Genomic DNA, 23,817 nt, shown 5'->3' with positions numbered 1-23,817 from the left:
GGCTTCTCTCCCCTGACCCTGGGAATGACTCACCCGCCGCACCCCTGGAACCACGCTTACTCACTCCCACCCTTGCACCTGCTCAACCCCTGCCACGACCCTTCCATACTCCCATGGCCCCTCTTACCTGAGATCCTAAGCCCACGGTGGAACACCTCGTACATGGTCCTGGCATCGTCATAGTAGTGGGTGAACAGCTCCGGGCTGTCCCCTATTACGGATCGCCGGGCCCCACCACTGTCCTACGAGCCAAGCACAGAACGGAGAGGCAGCCAGGGGTGTCAGGGGAGGGCACCGGGCCGTGCACAGTGTGGATGCACATGTGGGCCACACGGCTGGAACAGGACGCGCTCTGTGCACACTCACACGCACGGCCTACACACACCTGGGCTGCACACACACACCCTCTACACACGTTCATGGACACGTGACTTGTACACACTGGACCTGTACATACCCACACTCCAACAGGCGGCTCACGCCCATGGGTCCAGTATAGTGGTCTACACACGCACACGCAGCACCCACACACCAGGTCAGCATACACTGCTGCTGCTGCTGCTGCTGCGTCGCTTCAGTCCTGTCTGACTCTGTGCGACCCCAGAGACAGCGGCCCACCAGGCTCCCCCGTCCCTGGGATTCTCCAGGCAAGAACACTGGAGTGGGTTGCCATTTCTGCCTCCAATGCATGAAAGTGAAAAGCGAAAGGGAAATGGCTCAGTCGTGTCCGACTTCTAGCGACCCCATGGACTGCAGTCTACCAGGCTCCTCCATCCATGGGATTTTCCAGGCAAGAGTACTGGAGTGGGGTGCCATTGCCTTCTCCGGAGCATACACTAACTGCCCATAATCCTTAGTTACTGTGCATACACACCCATGGTTCACTCATACAATACAGTGGTGGATGCTGGCTGGAGTCAGGCTTCAGGATCAACCCGCCAAGGTGTTGCTGCCATGCATGTAGGTTAAGAATCATGGCTGTCATCCATCACTCACATAACAGTGTGATTAGTTTGAGAACCCGCTGAAGGTACTTTCCCAGGAAAAGAGGCCTAGAAGGCTGTGAAGGAAACAGCCTGGACCTTCGGTGAATCGAGTGGGAAGGCAGCAAACGCCACGTGTGCTGGGGGCTGGGAAAGGAGCTGGGCTTCTCCTGCCTCTTCCCCTTCCTCATGCCACCCCTCTCCTCAGGACCCAAGCCCAGTACTCTCCAGAATCACTGCTCCAACTCTTCTCTGAGCACTATTTGGGCTGTGCTGGGCTGGCCCATGGTCCGCCACCTCTTGGAACCTCAAGTCTGAGGAACAGCGTGAGAGCTACAAAGCAAACAGCCGGACTCTGAACCACAGGCGGCACTCAGCTGCTTTGCAGTGGACAGTTCCGTCTGGCCAGTGCCTCCTGAGCACCAGGCCCATGGAGGACCTGCGTGGGGATCTGGGCACCGATACAATCAGACCTGGTGAGCACTCAGAGGGGACAGAAACGATGAAGCAAGAGACTGTGTCCAGGGACAGAAGGGGTATGCATGGGCAGGTGTGTTAGAGCATGGCTGCTGAGCTGGGTTTTAAAGGATACAAAGGGGTTTACTGGGCAGAATGAGGAACAAGGACTGGAAGTCTCACCAGAGGCAACAAGGGCAAACACTTGTGGCAGGAGGGCACCTGGGGGCTAGAGGCAACTCATGCCGCTCTGAGTGGTAAATGGAGGGGTCCAGAGAGGCAGCAGGCCAAGGCGAGGCGCTTGAGCTTTAGGTGGAGGGCAATGGGGAGCTGGGAAGGATTTTTAGCCAGGGTAAGAGACATGATCTTCATGACCCAGATAATCACGATGGTGTGATCACTCACCTAGAGCCAGACATCCTGCAATGTGAAGTCAAGTGGGCCTTAGGAAGCATCACTATGAACAAAGCTAGTGGAGGTGATGGAATTCCAGTTGAGCTATTTCAAATCCTGAAAGATGATGCTGTGAAATTGCTGCACTCAATATGCCAGCAAATTTGGAAAACTCAGCAGTGGCCACAGGACTGGAAGAGGTCAGTTTTCATTCCAATCCCGAAGAAAGGCAACACCAAAGAATGCTCAAACTACTGCACAATTGCACTAATCTCACATGCTAGTAAGGTAATGCTCAAAATTCTCCAAGCCAGGCTTCAGCAATATGTGAACCGTGAACTTCCAGATGTTCAAGCTGGTTTTAGAAAAGGCAGAGGAACCAGAGATCAAATTGCCAACATCCGCTGGATCATGGAAAAATCAAGAGAGTTCCAGAAAAACATCTATTTCTGCTTTATTGACTATGCCAAAGCCTTTGACTGTGTGGATCACAATAAACTGTGGAAAATTCTGAAAGAGATGGGAATACCAGACCACCTGACCTGCCTCTTGAGAAATCTGTATGCAGGTCAGGAAGCAACAGTTAGCACTGGACATGGAACAACAGACTGGTTCCAAATAGGAAAAGGAGTATGTCAAGGCTGTATGTTGTCACCCTGCTTGTTTAACTTACATGCAGAATACATCATGAGAAACGCTGGACTGGAAGAAACACAAGCTGGAATCAAGATTGCTGGGAGAAATATCAATAACCTCAGATATGCAGATGACACCACCCTTATGGCAAAAAGTGAAGAGGAACTCAAAAGCCTCTTGATGAAAGTGAAAGTGGAGAGTGAAAAAGTTGGCTTAAAGCTCAACATTCAGAAAATGAAGATCATGGCATCGAGTCCCATCACTTCATGGGAAATAGATGAGAAAACAGTGGAAACAATGTCAGACTTTATTTATTTGGGCTCCAAAATCACTGCAGATGGTGACTGAAGCCATGAAATTAAAAGACGTTTACTCCTTGGAAGGAAAGTTATGACCAACCTAGATAGCATATTCAAAAGCAGAGATATTACTTTGCCAACAAAGGTCCGTCTAGTCAAGGCTATGGTTTTTCCAGTGGTCATGTATGGATGTGAGAGTTGGACTGTGAAGAAAGCTGAGCACCGAAGAATTGATGCTTTTGAACTGTGGTGTTGGAGAAGACTCTTGAGAGTCCCTTGGACTGCAAGGAGATCCAACCAGTCCATTCTGAAGGAGATCAGCCCTGGGATGTCTTTGGAAGGAATGATGCTAAAGCTGAAACTCCAGTACTTTGGCCACCTCATGCGAAGAGTTGACTCATTGGAAAAGATTCTGATGCTGGGAGGGATTGGGGGCAAGAGGAGAAGGGGACAGAGGATGAGATGGCTGGATGGCACCACTGACTCGATGGACGTGAGTCTGAGTGAACTCCGGGAGTTGGTGATGGACAGGGAGGCCTGGTGTGCTGCGATTCATGGGGTCGCAAAGAGTCGGACACGACTGAGCGACTGAACTGAACTGAACTGAACTGAAGAGACATGATCTGAATCGTTCCCCACCAGGTAGCACACAGGAGTAAATGCTACCAGGCCCTCTATGATCTGGATCCCTCTTACCTCTCTCATCTCACCTCCTACCACTCTCTCCTCGCCTCCTTCACTACAGTCACTCCGGATTCCTGCACTACTGGACGATGAGGCAAGGGAGGGCACCACCCTCCCAGGAAGAGAGGCCTTGGCTGTGCCCATGACCTGTCCTCCCCGCCAGACCCATGAGGGACTCGCTCTCTGGCCCTCAACCTGATCAAATCCAGATCACTGTCACCTCTAAGCCCAGAAGCCCCAGGTGCCTCCCCACACATGGCCCCTGCAAAGTCACAGCAAAAATGGCCCTGTCTCTCCTACTACTGAAAACCCCAAATAGATCCAGGCTGTCCACTCCGAGAGTCCCTCTCCAGTTCATGGGGCTTCCTTGCTGGCCTCTCCAGGTGAGTTAATTCATCTTAGTGCTTCCTCTGCATCATCTCACCAAATCCTTAAAATAACTTTAGGAGGCAGGTTCTCTTTTTATTGCCCACTTCACACATGAGGAAACTGAGGCTCAGAGAGTTTATTAAAAAAAAAAAAAAAAACTGCCAAGGACCACAAGGCTAGTAAGAGGCACGGCTGGGCTGCGAATCCAGAGCTGCTGGTCACCACAGGCAACTAAGTTATATATACCCACAGCCCTTCTCCACCTCCCAGCCACACCACATGAATCGCCACTTCCCAAAACCACCAGGTTGTAGTCACACACCTGCACCTCTGCACACATTTCCAAAGCATTTTCTGGAAAAATGCTCTAAAGGTCCCACTCCTATCTCGGCCTGTGCCCTCTCCCACCAGACAAAACTCTGTCATGCTTATGATCGGTACCTACAAGATACACCGCCAAGAGCAAAAGCAAGGAGTTGCACGGTGTACGTGGTGTATTATCATTTTAAATCATGGGCAGATGTCTATACGTTTGCTTGTGGAAAACAGCTAACACAATGCTCAGGTGAAGAGAACTGGGAGGCAAAGGGAAAAAGGTGGAAGCTTATCAGTCTATGTCCTTTGGCTGCTTTTGAACTGTACACTAACTATTCAAAATAACTAAAAGAAGATTCTCTGGAGGAGAGCCTAGCAACCCACTCCAGTATTCTTGCCTGGAGAATCCCATGGACAAAGGAGCCTGGAGGGCTACAGTCCATAGTCGCAATGAGTCAAATACAACTGAGTGACTAATACTTTTACTTTCAAAGGTTTTTAAAAGGCAAAATAAATTCCATAAACGTAGGAAACAAATCTTACAGGTCCTTCTAGACTGAGCCTGGAACCCCTTGTCCAGGCCGGGCTGCCATCCCTTCTTCCCTCAGCGGCTCTGCCTGTGAGTTGTGTGCTCTGGAAGGGCAGGGCCCTGCGGTCGGGCCCCTCTGGGTCCCAGCTCCAGACCAGGGTCGGGCACAGGGAGAATCTTGGAGGAAATTTACCCAGCACCCCCTTGAGAACATGCTTAGGCCTCCTACTGAGGCCACCATAAGCCAAGGCCCCCTCCCCGAGAAGCAGGTAAACCAGAGGCCCAGGGCAAGGGCAAGGTCAGTCTCTGGCCGGGTTTCAGCTACTGGGAGAGGCAGAAGGTGCATCTGGTAGGAGAGCCTGTCCAGGGCCGCTTCAGAGCTTCCTGGCTGGCTGCCCAGGGAAGAAACCAAGGTTCTCTGGGCCATCTGAGGCCAAATAAGCCACAAGTTTGGGTTCTACCTTCAAGATGCCTGTCCCCTGCCCACTACTTCCCACAGCCCAGCTGCTCACACGCTGCTCACCTCCACCTCTTCTGACTGCATCAGGAGATTGCATGGTGGCTTTAAGGCCTTCGGTCGGTGAGTGAACCAGTAGGCGAGGATGGCGGCTAGTGCACCCATACTCACGAGGGTGGTGGCTGAGAGGCTGCGGAAAAACTGGCCCAAGTCAGCCAGCTCGGGCAGCCGCAGCATCCTCAGGATCTCCTGAGTCTGCATCTTCTCCAGAAGCGAGAGGAAGAACTCTGTGGGGAACGAGAGGCAGGTGAGGGAGGCGGCCTGGCAGAAGGCAAGGGAGGGGTGGTCTGGGGCCTCTCTCCCACTTGAGTCAGAAGCCACACACTGATTCTGGCCGGGCCCCAAGCAAGGTGAGATGTACAGTCTCCTGGAGCAGCACAGCATATACTAGGAGCTAGATGCTAGGAAGGGCCCTTCCCGGTGACAGGCCAGAGAGCCCTTAGCAGCCATACCAGACAGTGGGACATCCGGCCCAGTTCTCCTGAGAAACATATGCTCGGGCCCTGGGCCATGCCTGACATGTGCTTCCGCATCTCCCAGGGGTAGAGCATGCTCTGACAGCTCTGGAGTTAATGCCTCCAGAGCCCCAGCATCTGGGTGTACTGCCTCCCCTGTGTCGTCACAGCATCTTGCTTATCCTTGCTCTCGTGGTGTGGACTGGATGGAGGGGCAGCAGATGTGCCTGGCACTGTGCCCAGGATGAGTGGGGGTGAAGGGACGTAGATGCCTTTCATGCCACCTCAAAGCCGCCAGCAGCCGGCTCTCACCCTAAGGGACACAGAGAAGGCAAGGGGGCAAGGCCCACAGACCAGCCCTGACAGATGTGAGGGTAGCGAAGCAGAAGGCGAGGGTTCAGTGCATGACATGCAGCAGAGTCCCCTCAGCCCACCAGGGGCTTTCCTCGAAGAGAATTTATAAGCAAAGGCCTGCCAGGGGCAGAGGTGATACTGGGGCCAACTTTCTGAAGAACGGCAGCACTCCCAAGAGCAGCCAGGCTGAGGTGCGGACCCGGCTCTCCTGCCCCAGACTGCTGACCACTATGCACTGTGGCTCCGCACCACCACAGACCAAGAAGCCAATGGCGGGAGGAAGAGGTGGCCCACCATTAACAACGGCCCTGTGCTGTGCTCCCTGGGATCCCATCTGCTAATGTTCAGAGGAAAGAGGAGGCAACAAAGGAGGAGCGAGAGTTAAGCTGGTGGGAAGGAAAAGGAATGAAGGCTCAGAGAGAAGGGGCTCAGCAACGTGCTGGGTCCCTCCTAGGGACCACAAGCATCCCTCGTGACGCTGCACGTGGGGTCAGGGTGCCCTGATGGGATAAAGCATGCAGTCCAAGTGGACACCGTGGGCCTACTAGGGGCACAAGGAGGATGCCCTAGGGTGGCCAGTGGGGGCTTTTCTGTGACAAGCACTGGGGGCTTAATTTGGTTCAAAAACGGAAGCCCCCAAGTGCTACCAGGCCCCCCTGTTAACTGCTAAGTGAAGTAATGCTGGCAAGACACGCACATGGCTAGCTGGGCTCAGGGGTCTGCACTTCGCCCAGGCCTGAGGAAGGCAGCAAGGGTGGGCCAGGTGTTGGACGCTCTACCCCCACAGGGGCCTTCTTGGTGTCACTGCCCATCTGGGGGGCCCAAAGCCAGGAGGGCTGTATGACACCTATGGGTCTGCCAGCTCAGTGAGGGTTGTGTGGGCTCCTGGCTGCCATGTGCTGGTCCTTCACCCCCATCTCTGGATGCATGACTGTTGTTTCCCTTCTTGGGAAAGAATGAGAAAGGCCAACAACAGCTACTCTGCAGCCACAGGATATGAGCCAAATAGCAAATGCTTGACCCTTAGGAGAGGAGAGAGCTGCTGAAATTCCAATAAATGGCATCTGTGCTAAACATCACCATACCAAAGATGAGGTCAATGCTCTGCACTCACTACAGAGGAAATGGGCAAAGCTCCAGAGTTCAAGTCCCTTCTCCTTCACTTGTGAGCTACTCTAGGTTGAGCACACCTCACTTCTCTGGACCTCTCCTTCCCCATCTTTAAAATGGGGACAGTATCACTCATGCATGTAAAGCTCCTCATCCTGGGTGTGGTGTAGCTAGAGGCATGATGGGACTAAAGAGATGGCAGCGGTGTGCTTGTCAGAACAAGGAGGCTGTTCAGCCCAGGCCGAAATACACTGGACACACGTGTCTGAAACCAGGTACGCGGACCCTCGGGGGTTTATGCCCTATGGATGGCACGGCAGGCTGTGTGAGCCCAGGTTATACTCATCAACCACACACAGGGTCTGGGTGAGAGAAGCAAGCCCCCAACTAGCCAGAGCATCCTCACTGAGTCCCTGAGCCAGAAATCCAGTTTTACCAGCAGCCTGCTTGAGCTGGATCAGTTTTGGAGCCGCCCCACAGGAACAAATAACTTCTGGCAAACTGGAGAAATTAAGGTTCTGCATCAGCAAAGCAGAGGTCAGGCTACGGACCAAGGTAAATCCACTAAGGAAAACTGCTCTGGGGAGGACCCTGGGCAGGAGGCCAGTTGGCTTTCTTGAGATATTTACTTCCTTAAGCTGCAAATAAGAGACTAAGTTACAGCCAGGCCCATCAGATAAAAAATGACTCACTACATAGTGGAAAATCTAGATAAGCCCGCTAGCTCCTTGGGTGAGCTCTGAGAGCTGAATGATGTTTCCTATAGCAGACTCAACTGACTCCATAGGCTGGGAAGCCAAGGCTCAAGAAGTCCCTGTCCAGCCCTGGGGCTCAACTATGCAGTCCCAAAAATTTCAGAGAAAACCCTGGAAGTATGCCTTACTACCTCAAGTGTTCTTGCCTGGAGAATCCCATGGACAGAGGGGACTGGTGGGCTACAGTCTATGGGGTTGCAAAGAGTCGGATACGACTAAGCAACTAACACACACACATGCTTTACTACCACCAGTCCCTGGCCCTGGGCAGTTCCTTGCAGGCCCCAGGCTGCAGCCAAACGTGGGCATTGGTTGCAATGCTGGGACTGTCACAAGAGCACAGAAAAGAATGACTAAGCCATCCATTCACTTACCCATCTACCCACCCACTCACCTAGCAGACCCTCATATGGCCCCACTCTGATCTAGTTCAGTGCTGGGCACAGGGCCAAGCCAGATGTGGGCCTGCCCGCAGTCTCATCAGGGAGATCCAAAAGGGAATGGACAGTGCTGTGAAGGCAGTTTGGGCTGTGATCAGACATAGGGCACCAGAAAAGATGCCCAACTCAGGTCCAGAGAGTCAGGGCAGACTTCCTGCAGGAAGTAGCAGTGATGCCGAGACTGAAGGATAAAGAGGAAAGATGTCCCAAGCAGAGGGAAACAAATATGTAAAGGCTGGAGCTGAGGGAGACCACGGAGCACTTAGCAAACTAAATATTACACCCAGGAAAGAAGTCTGGAGCCCATGAACCTTTGTACGAGGTCCAGGGCCACAAGTCTGAGGCTGGTTTCCCAGATGTGCCGACCTTTCAGTCATCACCAAAGCACCACAGGCCCCAGGAGAGGGAAGAACAGAACCTGCGTAAACTCCCTGAAATGTTGGTATACCTGGGAGTCCATGCCTCCACACTGCACCACTCAGTCCTCATGACTCCTTATGAGGTGGAGACACAGAGACTCCACCGAAGAAGTTACCTGCCATTCACAGGTGCAGCAAGCGAGCAGGGGAGCCAGGACCTGAGCCCCCGATGACCACAGCCTCTAAACCACTGCCTTGCTTTGCACTGCCACCCCAACGCTTGCCTACGCTGTGCCATCCACATCCACAACCCGTGCTCTCCTTTGCGACAGTGCTAAACCCACAGACAGGACTTCCCAGGAGGTACTGCAGAAAAGAATCCGCCTGCCAATGCAGGCAGATGTAAGAGATGTGGCTTCAGTCCCTGGGTTGGGAAGATCCCCTGGAGGAGGGCATGGTAACCCACTCCAGTATTCTTGCCTGGAGAATCCCATGGACAGAGGAGCCTGATAGGCTGAAGTCCACAGAATCACAGTCAGACACAACTGAAGTGACTTAGCATGCAAACCACAGAAAATCAGCTTCAGACCTGGTCAGAAGAGTCCAAGCCCAGGTCGGGGGGTGGGCAGTGGGCAGCACATGGCCACCAGAGCCTGTAAGCAGGGAACAAGACAGCCAGGCCAGCCACTTGCACTTCACCATGCACACACTATAGGTGGGCTCCCTCTTGGCCTCACATTACGAACTTGGCATTTTCCCATGGTTGGGTTCCCTTCCAGGAAGCCCACTTGCCTGGGATGCTGGAGGGTGGTGGGAAAAGGGCTTGACCACTCACTCCTCCCCAGGCTCCTACTCAGGTGCCCACCCTAAGGAGGCAATTCAAGTGACTGCAGGTCCTATAGTGCTAAGGCTGGGCCTGTGCCCCTTGGCTGGGCAGCGACCAGAGGGTGTTATTCCTGCCAGCTCACCAACCTCAGACAGTCAGGGGTGCTTTCACATGCCCTGAGAATGCTTCAGATCAGGACCCACCAGAGGGGAGAGCTGCAAATTCAGGTCCTCTAAGGACATGGACCTCAGAGCCAGCCTGTGTCACCAGGCTTTTGGCTTGAGGCGGGGCCTGGGAGTCTGGTCTCATCTCATTACTTAACATGGCCTTGGGCTCTTCTGACCTCTGCTCCTTCTCTGTCAAGCTGGTGTAGCGCTTGGTGGTCCCTGGGGTCTGAGCCATTGGTGCTTCATTCCCTGTCCCCAGGAGGCTCTCGTGGTTGCAGCAGCATTGGGCATGGGTAGGGGGCATGGGGGAGGGGGACAGCAGCTAAGGGAATCAGCAGTGGTGCTGGTGTTGCCAAGAGAGCAGCTGTGTTTGTAAATATTCACCTGGCAAGGGTTCCCAGCCCTCAGCATCAACTAGCCTCCTCTCCTTCCGCATATACCATGCCTCCTTCTCCAGTTCAGAACACCAAGTGGTGGCACCAGGCCCCTCCTCACCCCCATGGACGGTGGGGAATGAGAGGCACAGCTGTTAAAACCCAGGAAAGAGAGAGAGCAGGAGGAAGGGGACCCTGGTCGGAAGCATTCTGACTTCAAGGTGGCAGAGGCAGAGCCCCAGGGCCCATTTCCAGTGCAGATGGCCCCCAAATCCATGGCTCCCCTCCAAGAGCCCTCTGCTGGTCCAGGTTCCTAACCCCACCCCAGCACTCTAGACTTTCACGATCTGGCAAGATGGCTCTGTCAGGACTACTTCCTAAACATCTCCCAAATCTGACCACTCCTTCCCACCCTGCTACCCCTCTCCCTCCCCCCGGCCTGGTCTGGTCCAGCCATCACCCAGTGCCGTCCAGACTCCCACACCAGTCTCCCCACAGGCCACCCTGCTCAGTGCAGTGTTTACACCGACACCAGAGTTATGTTCCTGACACACAACCATGACCAAATTGTGCCACTGCTCAAAAGCTTTACCTGGCTCCCTCCTACCTGAGGACAAAACTTCTAAGTCAGCACCCTGGTACTGAGACCCTCCACGATCCTCAGATTCTTCCTTCCCCTTAGAAACACATTGGCTTCCCTCTATATCTGCCTGGAGGCAGGTGGAGGGGGGGGGTGGTCCGTGCAAACCTCTGAGGGCTTCAGAAATGGGGACGCACAAGGCAAGCCAGTAGATCATTAAAGGACTTCCTTAACTCCCAGTGAAGGACTCTGAAATAAAATTATAAATTCCTAGGGTCCAGGGCTCCTGCAAACAAGCCAGGGAAAAGGCCCATAGGAGAGTTCTGGTGCTGGACTGACTGGGTCCAAGTCCTGACTCATACTGATAGCTGTATGACCTCAGACAAGTCACTTTACCCCTGTGCCTCATCTCAAAAAAATCTCGTGGACAGATACTATAGTGCCAGGCGCACCGAAAGGGAAATAGTCAATAGACAGAAGTTAGCTCAAGCAATTACTCTGTCTCTGCCAGCCAAAAGGGCTCAAAGACAACCTGCAGAATGACATGCGTTCACACCCTACCTTTCCAGCAGGCTCCTGGCACTGGGCAGGCAGTGAGCTGGTCCCACCAGGACCAGTCTCCTTTTATAAAGGGTATGTGGGGCTTGGGGAGCACTTACCACATCTTAATCAAAACACAAAAGTGGTGAAGGCCCTGCCCCAAGTCTGCCCTCCTGGGGACAGCTGATGGCAACAAATACCTGCTCTGAGAAGCCAGCTGGTGGTGGGAGCTCTAGGAGTGGTGGCAGAGGCTCCCCGGCAGCTGTGGCAGTGGGTCTGGTAGGGGACGGGGTGCAGAACAGCTCTATGGGGAGCTGATGGCCCCTCAAGGCCCCCGCTGCCCCCCACCCCCAATCTGCATGCAGGGCAGCACTGGCTCAGATCAGCTCAGAGGCAAGCAACCCAGCCTTAACCCCTACTCTGCCAGGTTGCAAAGAGCCTCAGATTATACCCCTCTCTGCTTCTCCCCACCTCCACCCCGTCTTCAGTTCTAGAGAGCGGTTTGTCAGAAGGGTTGCTTAAGGACAAAGTCTTCTTACACATCTATCTGTGGCCAGGCCCTCAGCCTGCAGGCAGCATGGGCGGTGGGGGTGGTGGGAAACAGTGGAAGTGGGGGAGGGGATGCCAGATCTCCTGGCAGAGGGAAGCCTGCACCATGGCCCAGGAATCTCCTCCAGCTCCTTCCAGGGGCTGCCTCCGCCCCCACCAGGTCACACCCAGTCTACTTGGGGGACAGGAAAGAGATTAGGCACAGTCCCAGAAAAAATATTTGCTTAGAGACGTTCTGGGCAGTGGGGACACTCCAGACCAAATACCAGTATCAGCAAGTAAAAGATAATGGCTGAGCTTCCCCACGAGACCCCAGCACAGCAGCACACCAGCCCCTTCTCAAGGCCTGCCCTGAGATGCTTTCCCACTTTGCTGGTGGGGGACGGGGGGCAGAGGAGGTGGGGGTGGCCACCCTGGAGCCAGAAGCCACACCTTGGCCTGCTGAAACCAAAGCTGAGCCCCGAAACTCCCTCAACGCCTCTGGCAGGCAGCCGGGGACAGCGAAGTCCCAGGACGGGCAGGGCCTCAATCCTGCAAGTTTTCTTCACAGGGGAAGGAGTGGGGGTGGGGATCAGCTACAGCCTTTTTTCACTCTTCCTTCCCAAGCCAGGATGTGACAGGGCCACTGCCGGAGAGTAAAAGGCCGGTCTGGCCCAGAGGATCCACCGCACCACCCTCAAGCCCTACTCACACTCAGTGCTTCCGAATTTTCCAGAACAGGGCCTTCCCAACACCGTCCACCTCCTGAGGTCGCAGCACAGCACTCTGAGCTCCTTCTTGAGAGCTATGCGCTCAGCCTGCCTGGAAACTCTAGTGCCTGAGGGCCTTGCAACACCTTCCCTGGAGCTGATTCGGCTTGCCCTGCTAGCCCCACCGTTGGGGGAGGGCTGCTTGGAGAGCTTCCTGCCTCAGCAGCCCTTACCTGGAACCTGGCACAAGTCTGTTTGGGCTCCCAGGCCCCAGCCTCTGGCAACCCCACCTGGAGGGAGCTCTAAAATGTACAAATGCCTGAGGACCCACCCTCAGCCCCCAAAGCCCTTTACTCTTCTTTCCTGGGGGGACCCTTACTTATCTATGCACATTTTCAGAGATATCTTTAAGGTGAAAGCCTCCTTCGATGCTTCTCAGGGTAGCTTCTGGGGCAGAAAATTCAGTGGACGTAACCCAGGTCCTGGCTGACAGAAAATCACACAGGGTGCCCGAGGCGGGGAGTCCTGGCCCAGCAGTGCTGCCCCAGTAAGCACGTGGCCCAGGAGCCAGGTCAAGAGAAGCACAGACCTCACCATCCCAGCTGGGTGGCCTGGTCTGTTAAGACGAAGACACAACAACTCTCCCTCAGCCCGGCACCCTCCCTGTCCACACAGGCATCAAGCTCTGTGCTGAGAGAGGGGCCGCCTTCCTCCTGGGTTTTAATTAGACTCACAGGACCACAGACGACTGGGGCAGACACAGGGCCGAGGGCCTCCCCGAGCTGGGAATTGCTAGGTGAGGCCCACTGCACGTTCCCCCGTGAGAGACAGGTGCAGGATTCAGGGTTGCTGGGTTACAGAATGGCTCACCGGCCGAACCTCCCTGAGGAGCCTGAGTGTAGTTGTGAAGGTTTAACTCAGACTCCTGATGTAGAAAGGCCTAACGAAAGGTTGGCTGTGCCTGACCACTGCCCAGGGCCCCTGTCTCAATAGCCTGAACCTGCCTCGGAAAGGCTTCCCTTCAGTAGTTCACTTGGAGGCGGCCCACATCACGCTCTGCCCCCCATCCTCAGCCCAGCACCTCTCAGGAATCTCACTCACCCTAAGCCCTGGTCAGGGAACATGGGCCCGCATTCCTGACAGCCACACCGGGAAGCCAGGCTCAAACAATACTTAATCAGACACTTAAAAATACAAATAGCCTTGAGCGCAGAGGAGCAAAGAGAAACACAGTGTCTTTTATGAGCTCTGAGATAAAAGTTGTCCTTACCACGAATTAGGCCGGACAAAAATTCTCAAAATAAAGAGGGGCAGCAGATGTTAAGACAATGGCAATGTTCCCTTTAGCAGTATTTCCAGGGGACCTGACAGGACTAACAGGGTGCGTGAGCCTCGGGCCTCACCATCCTTCCTTCCACACCAATTCCCGGGGGGCGGCAGACAGGGAAAGTGGCGAGGGTCATGAATGCTACACAGACAGAGGATACACCCTGGCCAGGCCCCACTATGCAGGAAGCCAAGTCCTGTGGCTGCAACGTGATCTTTTCCCCACCCCACCCCGCCCATCCAGGTTAGGGCTACCAGGGCCCTGGCCTTGGGAGCAGTGATCCATTTCGTCACTGGCCCCAAGTGAGGGCACACGGCAAACCCTACAGGTTCAAGCTCAGAAAGAGAACGTGGGCTGCTCCTGGCAGGGCCATGCTGCCCTGCTGTCAGAGCTCAACCACCGGGGGCCAGGGTTACAGGTGGGACATGATGTGACTCCCTGCAACTCCAGGGAAGTTTCTCGTAGGTGGGTTGAGGGTCCTGTGAAGAGGTGGTTGGGGTCACTGAGGTGAGGGGAGCAAGAGAGCAATGGATGCGCTTGCCCACTTGTTCACTCAGGAGCAGCTTGGAGACATCCTGCTTGGGGTGAGAGTCACAAGACAGAACCTAAAACACATCTTCAGTCAGGGACAGGGAGCAAGAGATTAGGAGCAAGGTGGGAAGGAGAGTTCTGAGAAGGCAACAGAATCCCAGAAAGAGGCCTGTAATGCGCGCAGACTCCTGGGAAGGAGGCACTGAGGCTGAGAAGACGGCACGTGGCTGCCGAGAGAAAAAGACTACAATCTGCGCTATATACCACCCCGTGCCTTATACATCAGCCACAGGCCGATGGTGTCCACCAGCTCACCTGACCTAGCACCGGAGGGTTTGAGGATGCCAGAGTGTCCCGGGCAAGCCACGCCTCCAGATCCCAGCCAGAGGGACCACTACCATGGCTAGGAGCCAACAAGGCGCCTATACCCACCGTTTCCAGGGTCACGGTTTATTTCATAGGAATGACAACGAGCAGAGAAAAGGGAGTTCTGCTTTTGGTTAAAGTTTTCTGGGACTCTGATAAACAGCTTAATTTTCTGGCTTCCTCATTTTTTGACCAAGTTCCTCTTGAGAACTGCACAAGGAAACACAAATCTGAATCTTGCTCAATTCAGCACAAAGTGTGTGCTGGTCAGCGGGACCCTGCCACCTCCTGAATCGTCCCCTCTGGAGTGACTCAGGGCCACGGAGAGCCTACTGACTTCCACTGCCCTCCAGTCAATAAGACCTGTTGTTGGCTGGGGAGAGCTGGTGGCGTCCACAGAGTTAAGGCAGCCCAGCCCACTGCTGATCAGGGAGGACTGAGAACTCAGGCCTCCTTTTCAAGGCCAGGATGAATGGGGACTATGCAAATCACTGCCTCCGGAGGAGCTGCAGCAGGGGAGGGCCTGCTGCTGGCAGGCCTGCACCTCTCTACTTGGGTCTGTCACATGAAAGGGTTTGTATTCCTACCGCTGCCTCTGGCACTTGGCCAGACTGGGGCTGTTCTCACCAGAAAACAAAAATCTCTTTCAGACCAAAGCTAAACCAGGTCCCAGCTGGCCCAGGGAGGCTGACAGACGTTGTTCACACTGACCCACTGAGGAGTCATCACCTGGATTCTCACTGAACCCCCCAGCTCTCCAGAGGGAGCTGAAGGCCCCTGTGGCTGCTTAGAAAATCACTGAGTCAGGTCAGGGAAGGCAGGGCCAAGAAATGGGATTGGCCCATGACTATGTCCTTAGTCATGACTGGGCCTCAGGAAGCAACCTTTTGGTATGAGAGAACTTCAGTAATTTCCTCATGGAGTTGATGCGGAATGTGGAGAAAGAAATGGGAAGAAACATGTGACAGTAAACAAGAGCCCTTGCAGTGCACAGAGAAGACCTTTAAGAATGGGGGTCTCAGGTACCCCTGCCTGCTGCCACAAGCACCCTTGGGCTGGGGGTGGGGTCGTAACCTAGAGCCCAGCGTGCACAATCACGCTCCAGAGCCGGGACTCCATCTTCCACAGAGCTCCACAACAAGGTCAGACTTCCACCTTGTTCAGACTTCCAGAGCTGCTTGTCTGACACCCTAGAGTCACCAGGAGCTGTCCATTAACCATGGCACAAATATCTGTATCTATCTCCGTATTTTTAAAGGAATGTATCGATAACAAAACAAAACCCCAACCAGATTCCCAACATATTTTATTACAAGACAGATGGAAGAACATCATCTCAGAATAAAGGATAGTCATTTAACTTGAAAAACTCACAGTACTGCCTTCATCTTCCACATTGTGTGCCACGTGTGGTTGCAGATTTCCTCTGCAGTGGATGACACCGAATGAAGAAACCAGATACAAAACAGCGCACACCCTAGGCATCCACCTAGAGACAGGACCCACAGCAGAGGCTAACCTATGTGGACAGTACAAACCTCGTAAGCTATGCAGCATGGATGCTACACAGACTCCCATCAACAGGTAACAATGACACAGCAAGATCTCAAACACACATATGATCATTTAGCCTGAGAGAAAATCTAGGACAAAACCACCTCGGAGCCGATTCTGAACCGATAGGAGGGTTTGTGGATGTTCTGCAGGTGTCCTGCAACCCAAGGCAAACAGGCCTCGTCTGCCTCTTAGCCCAGAGAAACCACCCATCTCTGATGACCATCCACCCTCTTTGGTCCCTCCTGCTGTCAGCTGGGATCATACACCACGCCCAAGAAATCCTGAGAGTTCATGGGGCTGCCCCACTGGGGAGAAGCAGGAAGTAGGGGAAGAAGAGAAACGAAACTTCAATCCAGATGGAAAAGGGGACTTCACAGGTCACAGCCTTCCCTGCTGCCTGACCTGTGGCAAGGGGATCAGGGACACACATCCCCAAACCTCCCAACAGCCCACTGGGCCAAAGGAAAGCCGCCTTCCCTTTCTCTGCACCACCCCAGGCAGCGCCAGGCTGAGGAGGAGGCAGCCGGCAGGTTGAGTGGGGGCTGATACAGGTGAGTCAGTGGTGTCCCCCAGAGCACACCCCACACACCTGCTGGAAGGTACGTTCTCCAGCCTCCTGGGGTAAAGGTGGCTTCATGCAGAAGAATGGCCAGAAGCACCACCCCCCAGAGGCCCCCTTCTCCATGTGGACGCCTGATTTCCTCTTACTGACCTCTAGGCCCTCACCATCCACCCTCAGGTCAACCTTACTCTCCAGTCTCACTGGCTGGCCCACATTCCATCTTGCTGCGTTCTCCGTCCCAGCTCTGACTACCTTTCCATCCCCATCTCTGACTGTCCCTGCTGTGTGGCTCCAGCTGGCCATGCTGTCCAATCTCTGGCTGACCTTACTGTCCCCCCCCTACCCTGTAGCCCTCCTGTCCATGTGGCAGGACCCACAGTCCATCCCCAGAATGGTTTATAGCCAAGGCTGGGGGAAGGGTTAGTGGTCAGGAGGAACCCCACTGGGGATTCTTGGCCACGAGAACAATCTAGAGAAAACAAAAATCAAATCAAACAACAAAAACACACTCGTGGGAAAAACAGGGCTACCAAGGGCTAATCCCGGTAGCCACTTCCCGTGCTGGTGGGCCAAACTGTGGTGGCACACAGAGAGGGGGTCAGGGTTCCTGCTGTCGATTGGTGGGCACTATCCCAGAGCTGCCCATTCAACCCAGGCCAGCCTGTCCTCTCTCTCCATTCCTCCAACAGCCATAGTCACTAGAGCTATTCCCAGCCCTGAGAGATACCAGCTCAGGTTTGCTTACCCCAGGATCTGGCAACGGATGCCAACTGTTACCTCATTGGCACCATCCTATCCTGGCTTCCTGCTCTAAAGCCCCAGGCGGCAGTTACCTTTGGAATGCAGGCCTGAATGAGCGGATGACAAATCAGAAGCCAGCCACGCCCAACTCTCCGTGGCCACCCCTAAGCACCCCTACTCCCTGGAGTAGCTGTCGGGAGAGGAGAGTATCTCCAGGAAGAGCTGGTGAACAGGCACACACGGAACTTCTTGGGATCTGAAATCTTTCCGGCTCTGAGGTTACAGATTGAACTTCGGAACAGACAGCTCAGCTTGGCCCACATTTGTCCCAGCCCATTTCCCATCTTCCTACTTCTACTTGTCATGGACCCCAAGCCTCACATGAATCAGGAAACCACACCAAGTAGCGAGGTCAGAGAATGACCACACCAACCAGGGGACCCCAGAGCAACTGAGCAATTATGTGCCACCACCCCTGGGCCTAACCTGAAGGCCAACCCCAAAGGCCCCAGACAGCACCTCAGCCACAGTGCTCCCCTCCTAGGGCTCAATGAGTGGTTGGTGGGCACTCTGACCAGGCCGACACAGGGCATGGGGCCATCAGACGGCATCCTCCAGTGAGCTGCGGCCTGGGGCTGGGGCCTCCTTTCAGCTCTGCTTGGCCAGAGTGAGTTCCCAGCCTACTGGGAGACTGGAAACTTGGAGCTCTAAGGAAACGATAGGATCTCGTCCTCAGAGAAGACTACCTTCCACAAAACCCATCACCCTGCAGCTGCAAGTGCAGTCATTCACTCATTCATGAACTCACTTCTGGAGCACCTCCTTCTGTTCTGAGCTCTCCAGTGAGGGCTGCTATGGCTCTGGCTGCAAGGGGCTCACACCTGCTTTCCCCTAGGACTTCCCCCATACTGACGGCATCCCGCAGCTAGACAGAGAGCCTGGCACCCAGCAGGAGCACATTCAAGGTCTGCTGTCGGTCAGTGGACTTGTGTTGAGGCAAAAGATTATAAAGCACATCATTACCAAGATAAGTTATTCTCAGGGAATTTTTCTTATCATTCACTTATGCAATCAACACTACACACACACTGTACTGGCCCTGGCTTGGGGCACAGGCAGGAGACACCCTGGCTCTGCCCTCAGGGGATCACAAGGCTCACAGGAGGCCCAAGACGGTAGTTTAGTGGAATCTGTGCCCCCAGGAGATGCGTGTGGCTTGAAGGGTGCAGGGACAGTTCACCTTAGCCATCCACATGCTCAGTTTTGGCCATATGCCCTCGATACGGCTACCACACAGAATAAAGCCTCTTCTGCCTGGCCTCCTAGGCCTGAAGAGCCCAGCCCCCGAGACCTCACTGGCTAAGTAGAGACTGTGCCAAGCTCTCATTCAACTGTCTTCTCAGTCTTTTCTCTCATGGATCCTTCTGCCTGGAATGTCTGTTCTTTCCCTAAACCCTTTCGGCATGTCAGAGTCCTGCATCTCCTTTGAGGAAGGCTTAGCTCAAGGTGTTATAACTTTAGCTAACATTTAGTTAGCCCTTCCCTATGGGCTAGCCCCTGCTCTTTGCTCTTCACACCTGTCTTCTCCTTAAACACTCCCCGTCCAAGGATTGTTCCCTTGTCTGTGCCCACCGACCAGCCTGCTGGAGGGGCTTGGGTTCTTTCCAATCCTCCAGGTCTCTCTGTGGCCTAGAGTCTGAGAATGTGGTCTGACTCACAGCTCTCAGGGGTGGCTTCACCACTGAACCTCCTTGTGTCTTGGTGCTGCATCTGTTAAAGGAGGCTAAGAGCACCACAGTGTCATGGGTGAAATTAAACGATAGCTTGCGGACTGTAGAACATGGTGCTGGACACATAATACACGCTCAAGAAAACAGCAGTCAAGTCAGCACGTTTGCAACAACTTCTGCCATGAAAACACTGCTTCTCCCCAACAGTACTTCATTCAGTGAATGTTTTGAGTGCCTACTATATGCCAGGCACTGGCTAATTACACATTGCAGCTTCTGTTACACAAATGCCTGCAACTTCAGCCTCTCTTTGCAAAAAAGTCAGAGCCTCATGCTCACTTATCCTGCATGCTGTGTGGGGGGGACAACCCTGGATCCCATCTGGGGCTGTAGCTGAGCCAGATTCGGCCTTCTGAAGGTCAACCTAAGAGCCCTTATAGTCTCAAGGGACAGAAAACCAGTCAGGGAGCAGAGTGGCTAGGTTCTGCTGCCCCCTGGTGTCAGCGTGCTCTCATTGGGAGTACCCCCCTACCCCACCATGGGCTGGGGAGCGAGAGAGGGCACTAAGGTCAGAATTCTCCCACACAGAGGCGCGCCATAGGCAAATCCAGGCCTTCTTTTGTGAGGTGTGCCCTCGATGTTCTGCCCGGAGTCCACTGTCTGTCCAATTCCTGGCTGCCGTCCTGGGCCCCTGGGATGGTCCCAGACCTCACACCAGTCCTCTACCCTAATGGGAGCAGAGATGGAAGGAGAATCTGATTGGGCTGAGCTGAGCTAGGCTGTGCAAGTCTGCACCTGCCCTGAACACCCATAGCCAGATTGCTGTCACACCAGTCTCTGCCACCATTCCTCTTCCTGGAACCTAGCCTCAACTGGGCCATCTTTGGCCAGACTTAATTCTCATCCATAATATCGCAACAGCTTCCCACTGCTCTCCCAGCCTCCGCTCTCCTCCTGCTGGCTCAGCCTGGCCACTGCAGGTAAATCAAGGGCTTTTCTGCCCCCGAAATAAAACCCTCTTCTCTAGAATCCCCTCCCATCCAGACTCCATCCCCTCTGACAACCCACAGTACTCAGGCAAAAGACCCTAAAAGACCCATCTCCCACCACAGTCCTTCCTGCATGTCTTTGCTGCCCTGACTTTCTCTACCTGGGGTTTGGCCTACCTGCCTCTGACAAACACCCCTGTATGCTGCAGAAGCCCACTCAGACGTCACCGATGGTCGGGTATATGGTTGCGCAGACTGGATCCTGTAGAAGGACACAGGGTTGCATCAGCCTCGAAGTTCATCCACCAAGAGGGGAGCCTCTTTCTATTCTGTACAAGGGTGCCATTTGGCAGGCAGAGTGCCGATCCATGGGGAGCACTCAAAGTCCTCTGAGTGCTCACAGCACCGAGACCATGGCAGGGCCAGGCACGGCATCTGACTCGCCACACTGGGTCTATTTCGTTTCCTTGCTTATTACTCAACACACAGGTGGGATCTGGGTTGGCCTCAGTAGAGCCGTTGCTCTGCCAAGGCTCAGAGCACGCGGCTGCGTCCCCCAGATAGGCAGTTCCTCCTCCAGATGGCTCTCCTCTGTCCTTGCCTTGTCTCTGTAGGGCCAGACTGGGTAAGCGGCACATCACTCTACAAAGAGTACTATCACTTCAGGGGGGCCAGAGGATTCTGGCAGCTGCCATAGGATCAGAATGTGTTCTCAGTGTTAGCCCAGGTGTCCTCCCTGCCCTCGGAGAAAGGCTGGGTCCAGGCAGAGTCCCAAGGAAGGTAGACAGGATCTGTGAACGCCACGACGTGTGGCTGGAGTGAGCGCCACACACCAGCCTCAGTGTTTCACGCTTACACCAACTGTGGCATCTTTTGAGAAATTTCCTGTACTCATTGAGAAATCTGGCCTCTGGGGAAGCAGCTGCCCCCCTGTACCAAGAGCCTCCCTGCTTGACCATTCCGAGGCCCCTCAAAAGCCCTTCGGTGAGGCGGTTTCCCCACTCTAGGCGGCACCTGATTGCTTTGCGAAACACTCCGCACCAAAGCAGGACTGAAGGCCAGTTTGAGTTAGTGTTGGCTGAATCCCACTTTCAGATGAGCATCTTGCACTGAAAGGATTTTTTCCCTCAGAGGCTGCTGATGACTCCTGAAGTTCTCAGGCACCTCCCTGTAGCCACAGAAGACCAAGGCTCCAGAGAGGCACCCTTGGACCTATGGCCGGGGGGTTGGTGGTGGTGGCGGTGGTGGTGATGGGGTCTCCTAAGGGTAAGGCGACAGGGTCCTCGCACAGGGAAAGGGCTCTGAGAGCATCAGCCACGAAGTAAGCAGGGGCTGTTACTATCATTATCGTTATTTTGATACCTCCAGCCCTCTGTTCCTAACCCTAGTTCTAGCTCCAACCCTGTCTGCTGGATGCGCACATCAGACCCAGAGGGCCCTGCCTGGCTTGTCCTCAGACCTGGCAGACAGAAGGAGCTTAGGGAAGCTGAGGGGATTAAGGAGGCCTCACTCTCTCCCCAGCTCAGGGGAGCTGCCCCTGTGGCCTGACACAGGGCAATGGTGGCCGGCGATGCCCACCAACCCTCAAGTTCAAGCCTGATGCCACGAAGCACTTAGCAACGATGGATCAATTAACTCAGATCAAACCCTAATCTTTCAGATATCTGTGTGACATTGGCAAGTCAATTAACCTCTGAACCTCAGTTAAAAAACAAACAAAAAAAACCCAGCACCACCGACCTCCTAGGATTTGCCGTGAATATTAAATAACAGGCAAAGTTTCAGTTAAGAATTTCAAAAGGGTGGACTTCCTCCCCTTCTGCTCAGAAAAAAACCTTACTACTTCCTCTGATACTGCTGTTTGAATGTGAAATAACAATAAAACTAACATTTCATGAAGCATTTGCTCTGGGCTAGGTCAGCTTAAAGCCAGTTTAAGGTTCAAGCACTGCACATACATTATTAGGCTGAATTTGTATAAGGGGGTAGTGGAGACCCCTTAGTGGTATCATAACCTAGAGGAAATCAAAGCTCACAGAGGACTGACTGATGCAGGCAGGAAAACTGCTGGATGAATGGGTCCTGGGTGAGAGCCCAGGTTCTGTGTGGGGGAGGAAGAGTGTTGGGCAGGGACTTGGAAGAGGGGGTCCTCAAAGTTTCTTGAGAGGATGCAGAGGTAAGAAGCTGACTCCTGTGAAGGGGAGAGGTTGTGGGCTGGCACAGTGGGGACACAAGCCCTGGGCATGGCTGAGGAGCCAGGTGAACCCTGCTTTACAGAGGGTCAAAGGTGGGCAGGGACGGGTTGTGAGGAGACCCTCTCAACCAGGATTGGGATGCCTCAGGCCAGTCTGGGTCATGTCCTTGACCTGCTGTGGGACCTCAGGGCCCAACACCCTCCATTTCTGGACCCTGGAGATGAACAAGGATAAACTGTCAATCCCTGGACTTGGTCTTGGGGGACGACCGGGCTCAGGCCTAGTCTGCTCAGCGGATGGTCCTCGCCATATTGGGGGTGGGGGGAGGCCACGAGAATTAGAGGGAAGTTGTGGGGTCTCAAAGACGAGGTTGTTGTGGGGTCGCAGTGAGCAAGGTCCCTCATTTTTACTGACACAGCTGCTTCCCAAACGCGGCCCAGAGCCCGCCAGAATTTGGAAGGGGGAGACCTGGGCGACCTAGCGGAGTCCCGAAAGGATGGCTCAGGAGCCGGGGCTGGGGGCTCAGACAACCCAGGACCAAGATCCCACAGTGTGCTGGGGATGGGGATCACGGACGAGGACGGAGATGGGGGGACTCACCCGAGAACAGCCAGAGGGAGCCCCCCGACACGAGGAAGAAGGTCAGCATATCGGTCAGAGGAACCCAGCCTGGCCCCGCACGGCCGCCCCGGCCCGCAGCCCCGCAGCCCCAGCAGTCGCCGCGCCGCCGCCGCCGCCGCCGGGTATTTTTAGCCCCCGCCCCTCGGCTCCGCAGCGCCCCGCCTTCCCGCGCGGCTGCGGCGTCTCGGCGGGAGGGGGAGGGCCGGGAGCGCGCTCTGCACTGGCGCTCGCAGCCAGTTTCGCCGCGGGCCAGGTCCCGGCGCCCGGTACGCTCACCCCCGCGTAGGAACCGCCGAGTCCCCGGGCGGGGGAGGGGCCAGGCTGCAGAGCGGACCGGGCCTCTCCACCGCAGCCCAACGTCAGGACTCGGCGTTCTGGGGAAACGGGCAGGAGAGGGGCGCACGGGCGACGCGCGCGGGGTGCTGACGCCGCGCACCTTGCCAGTGCACGACTCTTACCCTTACGCGCGCCATCCTGGGCTTTTAAGGCTGGGCAGACTCTGGGTGGCAGAGAGGTTGTGGTCACCTGTTCTAGTAGGCGCACGTGCTGCTGCGCCGCTTCCCGCTGACGCTAACGCCCCTAGGACCTCAGTTTGCAGACACTGGGAGCCTCTGGGTGTCGAGCCCTCTAACGAAAGAAGATAGAGGGCTATAAGGGTCTAAGTAGGATCTGGAAAAGTGGCTGTTAGGACGGATAGTGCCCATATTCGCTGAGAACCCCAGATCGCACATCACTCCTTCTGGGAAGATTGAATCTGAGGCCACCCAAGGTCACAGGAGGCTCCATGTGGTCACAGGCTGCCACACGGGGTCACATGAG

General features: G+C 54.7%; 1 protein-coding gene across 9 annotated transcripts in view; it reads right to left on the bottom strand.

Moving 5' to 3' along the window:
- The window catches only part of ACSL6 (acyl-CoA synthetase long chain family member 6), a 63,218-nt gene extending 39,738 nt beyond the window's left edge, over positions 1–23,480 (bottom strand). For 2 of the 9 annotated variants that reach the window (XM_059887988.1, XM_059887990.1), the window contains exons 1-3: positions 22,978–23,375; positions 5,188–5,408; positions 128–242 (exon numbers count right to left, since the gene is read on the bottom strand). In XM_059887988.1, coding sequence (XP_059743971.1) covers positions 128–242; positions 5,188–5,408; positions 22,978–23,026 — 385 coding nt within the window. In that variant the 5' untranslated portion in view covers positions 23,027–23,375. 9 annotated transcript variants of the gene reach the window in all.
- Between the last annotated feature and the right edge of the window lie 337 nt (positions 23,481–23,817).

Source organism: Bos taurus, chromosome 7 (genome assembly GCF_002263795.3).
Source record: "Bos taurus isolate L1 Dominette 01449 registration number 42190680 breed Hereford chromosome 7, ARS-UCD2.0, whole genome shotgun sequence".
Lineage (NCBI taxonomy): Eukaryota > Metazoa > Chordata > Mammalia > Artiodactyla > Bovidae > Bos > Bos taurus.
This window is presented reverse-complemented; position numbering and strand designations above follow the sequence as displayed.